The 12,785-nt window shown below is 40.6% G+C and overlaps 1 protein-coding gene across 1 annotated transcript in view; it reads right to left on the bottom strand.

Moving 5' to 3' along the window:
• Positions 1-12,785, bottom strand: part of tmem178bb (transmembrane protein 178Bb) — a 122,946-nt gene that overhangs the window by 32,255 nt on the left and 77,906 nt on the right. Inside the window, exon 2 of the mRNA XM_026327024.1 lies at positions 11,828-11,941. Within this exon, the coding sequence (XP_026182809.1) occupies positions 11,828-11,941 (114 nt within the window). The remainder of the gene's footprint in view (positions 1-11,827; positions 11,942-12,785) is intronic.

Here is a 12,785-nt window from a genome sequence, read left to right as displayed (position 1 = left end):
ACACTCATCCATTTTTTGCTCATTTATTTATTTTTCTTTTGAGGAGGATTTGATCTTCCGGATAAGTCTAGCTATACAATGAGCAAGCCATTTTCAGCTGGAGAACCGCTTGAATCTCTGTGAGACAAGTGATGTTGTCATAGCTGTGGTAGTGAATATTATAACTAGTGAGTGGACTTCAGTATCTGATGCTGGTTCCACAAGTTCAAAGTGATCCGGCTGAAGAGGGTAGTGTTCATCACCTTTCATCAAAAATTCGGGTCAGGTGAACCAGTTAGTAGTGCTCAGGAGTGAAGCTGGCACAGGTCGTGTTTCATGATCGGCAGGGTTGTTTTCGGTATTGACAAAGTACCACTGATTGGGTTTAATTGACTCCTTGATGCGGGCTACATGGTTGGCAACCTACACGTAAAATCTCCTGCTAGTATTATTGACAACTCTGCTGTCAGCGTAGTACTTCACATTGTGGATTTTGATGTCAAGTTCCTCTAGAAGCATGTCAGCCAGCTCCACTACCAGTACAGCAGCACAAAGCTCCAAGCGAGGTATGGTATAAAGTATACAGTATAAAGCCAACATGGATCTGTCCTTCATTAGCAACAGCTTGAAGGTAGGCCACTGCAAACATAGCTAGTGTGGCAGCATCTGCAAAAATGCACGGAGGATGTCTTTGGCTGTACTGAGTGGGCAGTAAAAGCAGCCTCTGCCTCTTCTCCTCAGAGGAGATGGCAGAATGAAAAGCAAAAAGAGTTTCTTTGTCAAGAGGGTTCTCTCAGTGGTCTGCTCTTTATCAAATACTCCAGTAGGTCAGAGATAAATTCTCTGATAAAGGATATCCTGCCTCAATCAGGAATGTGAATTTATTCTGCTGGTTTAGGTCCGCTACAGTACCAACACTCTTGGTCTTTGTAGCGCGTGGCTCATTCAGCATTTCCTGACTCAAAGATTCTGTTCATGAAATTGAAAAAGTGTTTCATGTCATTCAATGGCATTTTCTCCAGCATACAGCACAGGGATGTGAGATGCTTGGTTCCTTGGATTTGATTGTTGGGTACTCTGCACCAAATCTGCGTAGCAGAGGGGCCACCCAGCTGTTTGACTCATCCATAAAGACTTGTTTGTCCATGACATCTAAAAAAACTTGATAATCCACAGACATGGTGGGTTTGCCATCATGTGGGGTTCTCATAAACAGTTTCTTAGTGTAATTTTCTACAAAGTCGGTGTTTGGATGTAAAGCTGGTATCTTGTCTGCTAACTGTTTGAGGTGAGTATGGCGGTTTGCAACCTCTGGTGTTGGGATCTCATTGAGTGCAGTAAAGGGAATTGAGTGCGAACATAGCTGTTACCTTTCCCACAAATTTAAGTGCATTTGGATATGATGGCTGGAGCAGCGTTTTTTGCTTCCTCCCTGTGAGGTGCTTGTCGCTACAACACTGTGCATTGTACATTTGCATGACAATCTTTGGACTTGTGTCTGACAGAAGAATAACATTTGTAACAAATGTTCTTTTCTTTAAGAAAGGGTTTCCTCTTCTTTCCTTTAAAACTTGGTTTAGTGAGTCTGTCTGGTTTAGATACGCTTGGGACACCTGTGAGTAAAGGAGCAAAGCTTGGGCCTTTAAGAGTTCTGGTTTGGTCACACACAAACTTTACAAAAACTGAGAAAGGCAGTTAAGTAGCATGATGGTCATCTTCAACAAGATGCCAAGAACCATTTTTCATGGAGCTAATATGGGAGTTTTTGAACGATACGAGTAATACAGTGAGATCTTGGCTGATCTGATGTATTCAAGGTTTTTGTGATCTGTATAGACTAGAAACAGTTGATCACTCCCCTCCAACCATTGTCTCCATTCTTCTAGAGCTGCTTTGACAGCCAACAACTCTCGGTTACCAATATTATAATTGTGTTTGGCTGAAGAAAGTCTAAGGGACAAGAAAGCACAAGGGTCTATGCGCCCATCCTTGGAGCTCCGCTGGGAAAGCACTGCCCCCAACCCTGTGCCTGATGCATCCACTTCCACGACGAACTATAGAGCAGGGTCTGGAAGTGACAGTACTGCGGCGGTAACAAAACTCCACTTGAGACACAATAGATAGGGATTCTTCACTGTGATCTCGCTGAGGCCCCTGTAATCGATGCATGGTTTTGTCTTTTTTCTCCACCAGAAATAACCCAGCTCCTGCTGGCAAAGACGAGGGTCTAATAAGCCTCATCTTTTAATGGGCATTTAATTATTTGATGACCGACTGCTGAGCCTCCATTGGAGCCCACCTCGGGTGGATTGGCGATCGGGGTGGAGGTTCGAGTCCGAAGGTTGTTCGTCGAGGATCAGTGTGTATGTTGGATGATTTGCGAAAGAAGCTCCGGCACCACAAATATTCCATGCGTTGATCTCGACATCTTTCCTTCTCATTGTCCTGTAGCCGCCAGGGTGATTAAAGAGTTGAGATCGGAAGGCAAATTCACTGAAGCCAGATGGCCTTTGACTTGAGACGAGAGTCCTTGAAAGAAGGGTAGGGTAGGGTTCTGAATTTGATTGCGTAATCAGAATTATGTCTGGTACCTTGTCTCGACCTGGTTAGCTTGGGGGCTGCTTCTCTTCCTGGAGTGATGGTTTGAAAAAATAGTTTTAGAGCCTGAGAAAACTTTTCAAATGTTGAGCAAGAATCAGAATTCTTGCGCCATTCCGTGCCTGCCCAAGTCTCTGCTGGACCCGTGAGGTGAGAGATATTGAATACCACTTTCGCTCGCTCATCCATATAAGCATTTAGTTCAAAGCGAATGCTACACTGGGTAAGAAATGGTTGATAGTCTCCGGATAGTCCAGAAAATTGGCTAGGTTGGGCTAGTTGGCTTTCACTTGTTCTGGTAATGGAACCAGACTCCTACCTTTGCTATTTCCTACAAATCTGCTGCAGATGTTCTTCATGTCAGGCAAGCCGCTATCCTTGCGCATGGATGGCCAACCGAAACACTTCTAGGCTGGCTGGGTCCATTTTATTGGCCAGTTTGTACTGTAAAGACTCACTGACAGGTGAACCCAAATGCGCAGTCAGACAGACTTGAATTAGATAAAATTTAATGTAAGCATGTAAGGCAGTGGTTCTCAAACTTTTCCTGCCATTCCCCACATAAGGCCGAGCATAAAGTTTCAAGCCCCACTTCACCCCAAAAAATGACAATGAAAATTAGGATATACACAAAAATTAGACTAATTTACTCCCGTTCGCTGCGCCCCATCTGTCACGGCGCCCCACAGTTTGAAAAAAGAAGCAATTAGGTCAAGCCAGGTAATCATCACACGAGCTAAGATATTCAGACAGAAGGTAAAGGAGTAATCCAAATGCGGTGCAAAAGGTCATACACTAAAACATTGACATGACTGTGAAGATGGGTAAGCTGACTGAACAGGACATTGAAGCACAGACAAACTGGCCACTGGTATAGCTCTGAGCTCACGTATATATGCATCAGTGACTGAATGCAATTAGACAGAGTTAACAAGCTGCACGTGGGAAATTGGTTAGCAGGAAGTAGCTAAACAACAACATGACTATTACAGATATTTCAAAGTAAAACAGGAAAGACTAGAAATCAGTTCATGACATTCGAGGGACTTCCTGAATCGCTGCAATGAAGGACACGGAGTATCTAATTCATCACCACTTGAAAAAGATATAAAATCTGCATTGATAATACTTACCTACCACCCCTAGTGTGGGAACTTGCCAGTGTCACGTCCCCCGGAAATATTCTCATTCTGTGCTGAATACCTCCCCTGCCTATCACTTTAGAAGTGCTGCATACTTAAAGGTATGAGGAGGGAAAAAGAAGGCAAACTGCACAGGAACATACACTTCAATGTGACAAAACCTCCCACAGTAAGAAACAGATCACAATTTCTGCACAGCCAGATATTCGTGTTTGTATTTGTGCTGTTAGATTGTGTGGGAGAGTGAAAGACATTGCAATGAAGTGGAGGTTCTACTTTAACAGTTTAACAGAATTAAATTAGTGACCCTAACATTTTAAATAGCAGTGAATGCAGTTAATTGATGCTTCTCAATGAGTTAAATCCCTTTCATCTTCATGCAGACATGCTCAGTCCATAATCTACTAATTGTAGCAGCCGCATCAGCACAATGAGACTGAGTAGGAGTGGCTGCATGCAAATTTGTTTCAGCCACAACCTTTAGCTGCTACCTTGGATTACACACTGTCACTCACTGACAGCTTTCTCCAGCTCACGATTAATACTTCCTTTTGAAGTAACAAAATCACTAAGCTACAGTATGAGAAAATCCACTTCTATCCTGTCCTTTCTAAAAGCCAATGTCAAAAAATGTATGCACACTTGCTGGTTCTGTCAAAAACAGTGGAGATGGGAGATTGGCTATTGCGTAGTCTGTTCTGTTGCTTTGATGGTCAGAAATAAGCAGCAAAAAGGAGGTTTGGTTCCCAGCTGTGAACGGATACTGCTGCAAATGGCTGTGACTTTTGACTGACAGAAATTGCATTGCACCTAAACATGCTGAACATTGTCTTTAAAGTGGTGTCAATATCACCACAATTTCCTCAGATTTATGTAATTGACTGGAAGAAATGGTCACCCAAGCACAGTTTAGCACACTTTATCAAAGGCAAGGCTATGTTGTCAATCTTACTTAATCCACACAAAGCCAGTGGTGGTGTGCGTGGACATCCAGGACATCTCTGAACAGCAAACTGTTAAACTCTGACTGAATGAGTCAGATGAGCCTTTGTTTTAATACTTATCTAATATACCAGATGCTGAAAAGTGAACACACTTTTACTTGTACCAAGAGTAACTATGCCACTGTGTGGAAACAGTTTTAGCATCTGTCCTATTCGATAGTGATACCAACTGTTGCTGTGAAATTAGCCACTGTTCTCTCTGTCTCCCTGATCACTTCAGCTAAAACTGATTGGTGTGGTGAGTGAAAGTCTATAAAGACAAAAAAAAAAAAAACTGTCTCATATGTAGGCTATAAATTTGATTCAAAAATGTTTGTTTGTTTATGGACATTTGTTAGATGGCTAATGCTAGATCGGGAATACCATGACAGATTGTAATCACGTTTGTGACCAATGACGACAGGCATATATGGCTAAAAATAATGTATTAAATGTGATCTGGATTTTGGGTGAATAATAGACAGAGTGACAAGTTCCAAATTCCATACTGTCTGTGACACTCACCCAAAGCCCACTGCTTCCTGCTGAACACAATTATTTAAGCCATTCCTTTCCTAAAGGAATTGAACCACTACTGCCAGCAGACAGTTCACTGTGGAACTCTGTAATCATTAGGCTACAGCAGTTTTTCTAGTAGCTATTAGTTTGACAAATCAACCACACAATAAAAAACATATTTTTTGCCTTGGAATACTTACTACTACCTACTACTTACTGGAATACTTACTAGCACAGGTGAGTGCATGTGAAAGCAGGAGACAGAATTCCAAAACAGTTTTTTGAAAGACAGATGTTAAAAATATTTAATGGATCCAACATTGTTATTGGCTTTTTGTTCTTAAATGTTGGGAGTGTTATATATAGAGCGATGTGGATGTTGTGTATAAGTGTCCTCTGCTGCTCCTCTGTTTTCCTCCTTTGCTTCTTGAGGTTAGATTTTGTGAGCTGGGATTCCAATTCTCCAAAAAGAGAGACATGAGGGGACTGGAGTTTGGACAGGACTTGGACAGGAAAATGGGCATGTAGAGACAGACAAACACTCACACTCACATTCACACCTACTGGGAATTTAGAATTATCAATTAAACTAACCTGCATGTGTTGGGACTAGGGTAGGAAGACATGGTACCCAGAGAAAAGACACAGTGACACAAGGAGAACTCCACACAGAAAGACATTAGCTGGCTACTGGGTTTGAAGCAAAAACCTTTTTAAAGGTTATGCATTGTATTATTGGGATTGTTTACAGAAAGTAGTTTATACAGTGGTGTGAAAAAGTGTTGGCCCCCTTCCTGATTTCTTATTTTTTTGCATGTTTGTCACACTTTAATGTTTCAGATCATCAAACAAATTGAAATATTAGTCAAAGATAACACAAGTAAACACATCATGCAGTTTTTAAATGAAGGTTTTTATTATTGAGGGAAAACAAAATCCAAAACTACATGGCCCTGTGTGAAAAAGTGTTTGCCCCCTAAACCTAATAACTGGTTGGGCCACCCTTAGCAGCAATAACTGCAATCAAGCGTTTGCGATAACTTGCAATGAGTCTGTTACAGAGCTGTGGAGGAATTTTGGCCCACTCATCTTTGCAGAATTGTTGTAATTCAGCCACATTGGAGGGTTTTCGAGCATGAACCGCCTTTTTAAGGTCATGCCACAGCATCTCAATCGGATTCAGGTCAGGACTTTGACTAGGCCACTCCAAAGTCTTCATTTTGATTTTCTTCAGCCATTCAGAGGTGGACTTGCTATGTTTTGGATCATTGTCCTGCTGCAGAACCCAAGTTCACTTCAGCTTGAGGTCACGAACAGATGGCCAGACATTCTCCTTCAGGATTCTTTGGTAGACAGCAGAATTCAAGGTTCCATTTATCACAGCAAGTCTTCCAGGTCCTGAAGCAGTAAAACAGCCCCAGACCATCACACTACCACCACCATATATTACTGTTGGTATGATGTTCTTTTTCTGAAATGCGGTGTTACTTTTACATCAACTTTTGTCTCGTCAGTCCATAGAGTATTTTTCCAAAAGTCTTGGGGATCATCAAGATGTTTTCTGGCAAAACTGAGACGAGCCTTTATGTTCTTTTGCTCAGCAGCGGTTTTCATTTTGGAACTCTGCCATGCAGACCAGTCTCTTTCTTATGGTGGAATCCTGAACAGTGACCTTAACTGAGGCAAGTGAGGCCTGCAGTTCTTTGGATGTTGTTGTGGGGTCTTGTGTGACCTCTTGGATGAGTCATCGCTGCACTCTAGTGGTAATTTTCCTGGGAAGGTTCTCCACTGTTCTATGTTTGCAGACCCAAAGCTTTATAAATGGCGTTATAACCTTTTCCACACTGATAGATCTCAATTACTTTCTATCTCATTTGTTTTTGAATTTCTTTGGATCTTGGCATGATGTCTAGCTTTTGAGGATCTTTTGGTCTACTTCACTTTGTCAGGCAGGTCCTATTTAAGTGATTTCTTGATTGCGAACAGGTGTGGCAGTAATCAGGCCTGTGTGTGGCTAGAAGAACTGAGGTTTGATAAACCACAGTTAAGTTATGTTTTAACAGGGGGGGCAAACACTTTTTCACACAGGGCCATGTAGTTTTGGATTTTGTTTTCCATTAATAATAAAAACCTTAATTTAAAAACTGCATGATGTGTTTACTTGTGTTATCTTTGACTAATATTTCAATTTGTTTGATGATCTGAAACAAAGTGTGGCAAACATACAAAGAAATAAGAAATCAGGAAGGGGCCAACACTTTTTCACACCACTGTATATTAAGTGCTAATGCTAGTTAACAGTCCTTCTTGAACAGTCAAGAATCAGATTTGTGCAGCTGATTTGTCTGAAATTTGATTGTGTGTTAGATCTGATCCATGGTCAGTCTATGTCCAGTCTTGCTGTCCTAAGACTCCCCAGCCCAAGTCCTTCTTGCAATTTTGTATTAGTGGGTCAATCAGAGCTGTAATTCAATCTGGCAGTTCTTAGCCTGTTATTGATTTGGCGCTGCAGATGCTCACTTGGTGGACAAGGCTTTGTTTTATTTTTTCATACCCACAATGACAGGCCATCAGTTAGGAGAGTGGAGTTATCTCCCACTGAGATGGTGTGTGGATAGGCCTGGTAATAAGGACATTAAACATTTCTGACTAGAGAGGGGTGGCCTTCCTGCCATAAATATGAAATATGTTTTTCTTATTTTCCTGGGCTTTCCAAGATAGTGCAGATGAAACACATTGTAACTGCTTCTAAAACATTTTTAGAGCATTTGCTTCTAAAACATTTTTAGAGCATTTGCATACATAGCAGTAGCTTTTATTTAACCCAATAAATGTGATGTCCTGGGTTGGGAAAAAGCTCTCCACAGAATATTATTTATAGTCAAAGGTTTCCTTGTGTGAACTGTACATTTATCTATAGCAAAATATACTGAATGTAACTGAATGCAAAAGAAAGATTCCATTCTCTTGATTTGCCAAATTTAGACTGGTAGTAAAAATGTAAGATATCAGGGATATGCTTTGGATTGCCTTTGCTGTAATTCAATACAGGTATTACTGCACTATGCAGCTACAAGAAAAAGTAATGGCACTGTTTGCAATTTCTGTTTTTTCTGAAAAAAAAGGTCTGTAAAATGTGGTCTGATCTTCACCAAAGTCACAAATATCAACCAACACACAAAAGTGATCTTTTAATGTCTTTCGTGGCCGAATCGATAGGAGTCGGACTTGTAACCTGAAAGTTGCAGGTTCGAGTCTCAGGTCCGACGGGGGAAATTGTCGGTGGCACGTAGCGAACAGCCAGCGCCCCGTCCACCTTCAATATCACGACTGAGGTGAGGCCCTTGAGCAAGGCACCAGACCCCCAACTGCTCCCCGGGCGCCACAGCATTGGCTGTAGTGTGTGTGCACTTGGGTTTGGGTTAAAAGCAGAGCACAAATTCCGAGTATGGGTCACCATACTTGGCCAGTTAAGTCACTTTCACTTTATTCACACAAAGTGATATTAGAAAAAGCAATGGCAACATTGGTTTAATAATTCGATGAACCACCTTTGGCAGCAATAACCTTAATTAAATCAATCAACCTCAATTAAAGATAGAAACAAAAAAGGATCAAACATGCAATATGAGATGAAGAGGAGATCAACCATTCGATACTTTTTAAGCACAGACCGAATTGCCTCGATACTATAGAGTATTGAAAAATGTCTTTTCGTTCGGTACCAAATTTCGATACCTAAGGGTCAAATCTGATGAAGCACTTAATCGTGCACGGAATAAACATAAGAGCAGAAAGTTGATCCATCTTCGACTGCAAGAAGACCGAGCAGATGCGGTCATCCTCTCTGTGTTTTCCTGCCCCGGAGCCTGCTTCGATATGGCCACCACACGAGCCCTCCTCCAAAACTACAGATGAATGGGACACCGACAGGTAAGCTTAACTTTTAGCAAACAACTAACTTGTAGTGCTGCATGCTTGTGATCTATTTAGGTTAGCGCTTCTTTCTGTGCGCGGTGACTTCGTACTGACGTTATATATTGTGACCAACGTAACGTTAGATTTTGTTTGGATGGCTATATATAGCTAGCTAAATCTATGCTAAAATGGTTTAAGGTTAACAGAAACTGATCACGTTTAACTCACATTAAAGTATTTATGTTGTTAAAGCGTGCTTATCCTTAAGGTTGACTGCATTAACAATTTTGCTTCATCCCTCTCCCCTTAAATTAATGTTATAGCCTCTGCTCCTGCTGACCCTGGAATTAGGAGACCATTAAGTGTTAATCCGTTCACACTGGCAGAAAAAGGAAAAGCAAGATGAATGCCACAGGGCAGTCAGTGAGTCCAGTAACCTGGTGGTGGGAGAAAAAGGACACTCTGCCAATGCTTTCTGATTTGGCAACAAAGTATCTTGTTGTATTTAAATCTCTATAAAAAAAAGTTAACAACCTGAAAAAAATAAAACCAAGTTTCTCTGAGGTAATGCATAATGTACTTTTGTTAAAATGTATTTCATTAAATTGGTATCGAAAAAAGTATCGTTCAGGAACCGGTATCGAAGTCAAGGTATCGGTATTGGTATCGGAAATTTTTGAACGATTCCCAGCCCTAATCATGGCTGTTCATGTAGTGCTGTTCATATCACATTTAATGAAAATTTATGCAGAAAACCAGGAAAATGAAAGGAGTACTATTACCGTATTAACAGGACTGTAACTCACACTTTTTTACTCCTCTGGCTTGTCCTACGTCTTATATATGTGTGTTTACATAATTTTACTATCATTAGATGGTACTTTGAACTCAATTGTAGATAATATTGTATACCCGAAAAAGTGAAAATGCTTACGTAATAAAATATTACCTCAGGTAATAAAATAGGCAGCTGCAAGTTTGGGGTGAGCATCGGCATTCAGGCAACCTGAGAGAGGAGACAAACATGCCATTTCGTTTCTCCCCACCCTGATGTTGGCACAGTTATTTAACGTGACTTGATATGAATGAATGAATTTCGTAATGCACTTCTTCTTGTTATGTCTATCATATATTCTTCATAGGCCAATTTAGTCTATAATTAATATAATTAGAAATGCGACTTATACACCAAAGCGACTCATATATCTTTTTTATTGTTTTTATTTTTGTTTGTTTAAACATTTTTAACTCATGTTATGTTGTGGTGGCACGGTGGTCCCGCTTGCAAAAACGTGTATATAGGTGTAAATGATCGTCTTTAAGAGTCAGCCCTGTGGTGAACTGGGACCTGTCTATAATGTACCCAGCTTCTTGCCCAATATCAGCTTATTGTAGATAGGCCACGCCCCCCTCGCTAACCTATACAGGAGAATTATTATGGATAATGGATGGATGTTTTTAATGTTTGCATTTCTAGCCTTTGTAAAGCGCTTTGAATTGTCTGTGATTGAAATGTACTTTATACTGTAAATAAAGCTACCTTGCCTCATCATGCAACAGTGATTTCTACTCATATGCTGCCACTTTTGTATTTGTGATACAAGTTCATGTCCTTCAGTCACCTGTTTAATTCACATTATTTTCATACTCATCAAACCATTTAGAGAGCCCTGGTGCCCTACGGATGGGATCACCACTCCCATCAGGTTAGAAATGTTTGTAATCACACAGACCAGCTTTGTATTGATTTGCACTGACCCTTGCCAAATAATGCCATGCATTGCATCTCATTTTTGTTTTTCAAAATTCTAACATGTACCATGTAACATGTTTATTCTGTTATTCTGCATTATGAGATGTGTGCTGTTTCCAGTTCCCCTATAAACAGGGATGGACCTTTCTCTTTGTGTGTATTCTTTAAGTAATAAATTACAAATTTCTGTTTGAATGTGGTGAAGCTTGTTCCTCATCTACTTTGTAGGACAGAGCTGTATTGTTGGAAAGAAGATAGAAGAAAACAACCAGAAGAACAGTCCTCATCAGTTTTGAGCATAATGGAACTATTCCCAAGCCTGTCACCCGACAGCCAAGGACTATTAAGGCTGTGACTGTGACAATTTGAGGTCAGAGCATGTTTCTACTTAGTAGCCAGGAGACTGGAGAGCCACAAAATACCTAGAGGAAGAGGTCATGTATGTTAGGTACACTCAATGGAGACAGTCTTCCCGTAGATTCCTCTGACAGCACTTGTACCTCTGTTGGATGTAATCTAACAGAGGTACTGTGAAGAGGAAGCCCTCCAGGGCAAAAAATCACATGCAAAGTTTACCCTGACGAGGAACCTAAAGATAAAGCAATGAACAAAATCTCAAAAGTTAATTAACCAAGAATCAGCTCATGACAATGTTGAAACTTAGGTAGGGCACTTGTGTACAAGCTACTGTACATATCCTCACCCAATGTGAGCCCACTGTTAATGAGATGAAGGACCTCAATTAAATGTAAATCTAGAGTTATGGACATCTGGCTGATGCAGTGAATTTCTGTGTATCTTCAATTGTTCTTTACAAATATGTTTCTTTTCAGGTAGTAAAATATAATTTACTCACCCTAAGCATTCTATATACATTGAAATGTAAACTATATGTTATCACAAAAGACAGAAAAAAGAAAGAAAAGAACACTTACGGAGGGAATGCCACTCGTCCTGCCTTATTGTCTTTGTGATGTTGTATGAGAGGTTTTTGGGTATTGTAGCTGAGGAGTAGTGATACTTGATATAGGAGCACCTTGCAATGGAACCTACAGAGAAAAAAACAGGACGTTTTGTTTTTTTCTTTGTTAATACAGAAACAACACTGAGTCACAGGTCATTACATAAGTGCTACGCTGATGACACACACAGCAGGACTGGAGGGAACATCAAGATAACATTTTTCCACAGAGGCATGATTCAGCTTGTCTGAAATGACTAATAAAATACCCAGACATTCACAAATCACTCATTTTCCCTAAAACAAAGGAAGTATGCTATTGTACTTCGTGAGAGCCAATGTGTGAACAAAGAACACTTCCAACATGCATTTCTATTACCTACACACAATGGCTGTCAGAGCAACAGTGGGTTCTTCAAAAGCTATTATCTAATCAACTAACAATCAATTAACTAATCAGTCAAGCAAGCCATTCAGTGTGTCCCCTGGCCTAGTCATGTGTGTGGATTTGTGGTTCTGCAGCTATGTATCAGTATCTATATCCTCTACTTTAACTCGAAAGCACCATCAGAGACACAGATACAATAGGTCCCAAAAACTCTCTAAACCCCCTGAAAGTCACAACTGACAACTCCCCTCTAGGGTGTCCTAATGGCTATTATAATGGCCAAGTGGTCTCAGAACCATATAGTGCCCTGTTTTGGGGTGTCCGTGTAAATTTAGTGTATATTGTCATTATGTGTCTCTGTCCTGTGCGTAGATTAATACAATGTAATTAGTAATATGAATGTTTATTGTCACAATTCAGGAGCGGTTGCCTGTTTGATGGATGAAACTTTTGCATGTCAGTTGGGATTACAGACCACTCCACTAAAACCACTGGTGGAGGTGATGGCAAAAGATGATCATTTATTGCAGTGTCTCAACTTGAG

Source organism: Mastacembelus armatus, chromosome 23, assembly GCF_900324485.2.
Source record: "Mastacembelus armatus chromosome 23, fMasArm1.2, whole genome shotgun sequence".
Classification (NCBI taxonomy): Eukaryota; Metazoa; Chordata; class Actinopteri; order Synbranchiformes; family Mastacembelidae; genus Mastacembelus; species Mastacembelus armatus.
Note: the sequence above shows the minus strand (reverse complement) of the source record. Positions and strands in the feature narration are given on the sequence as shown.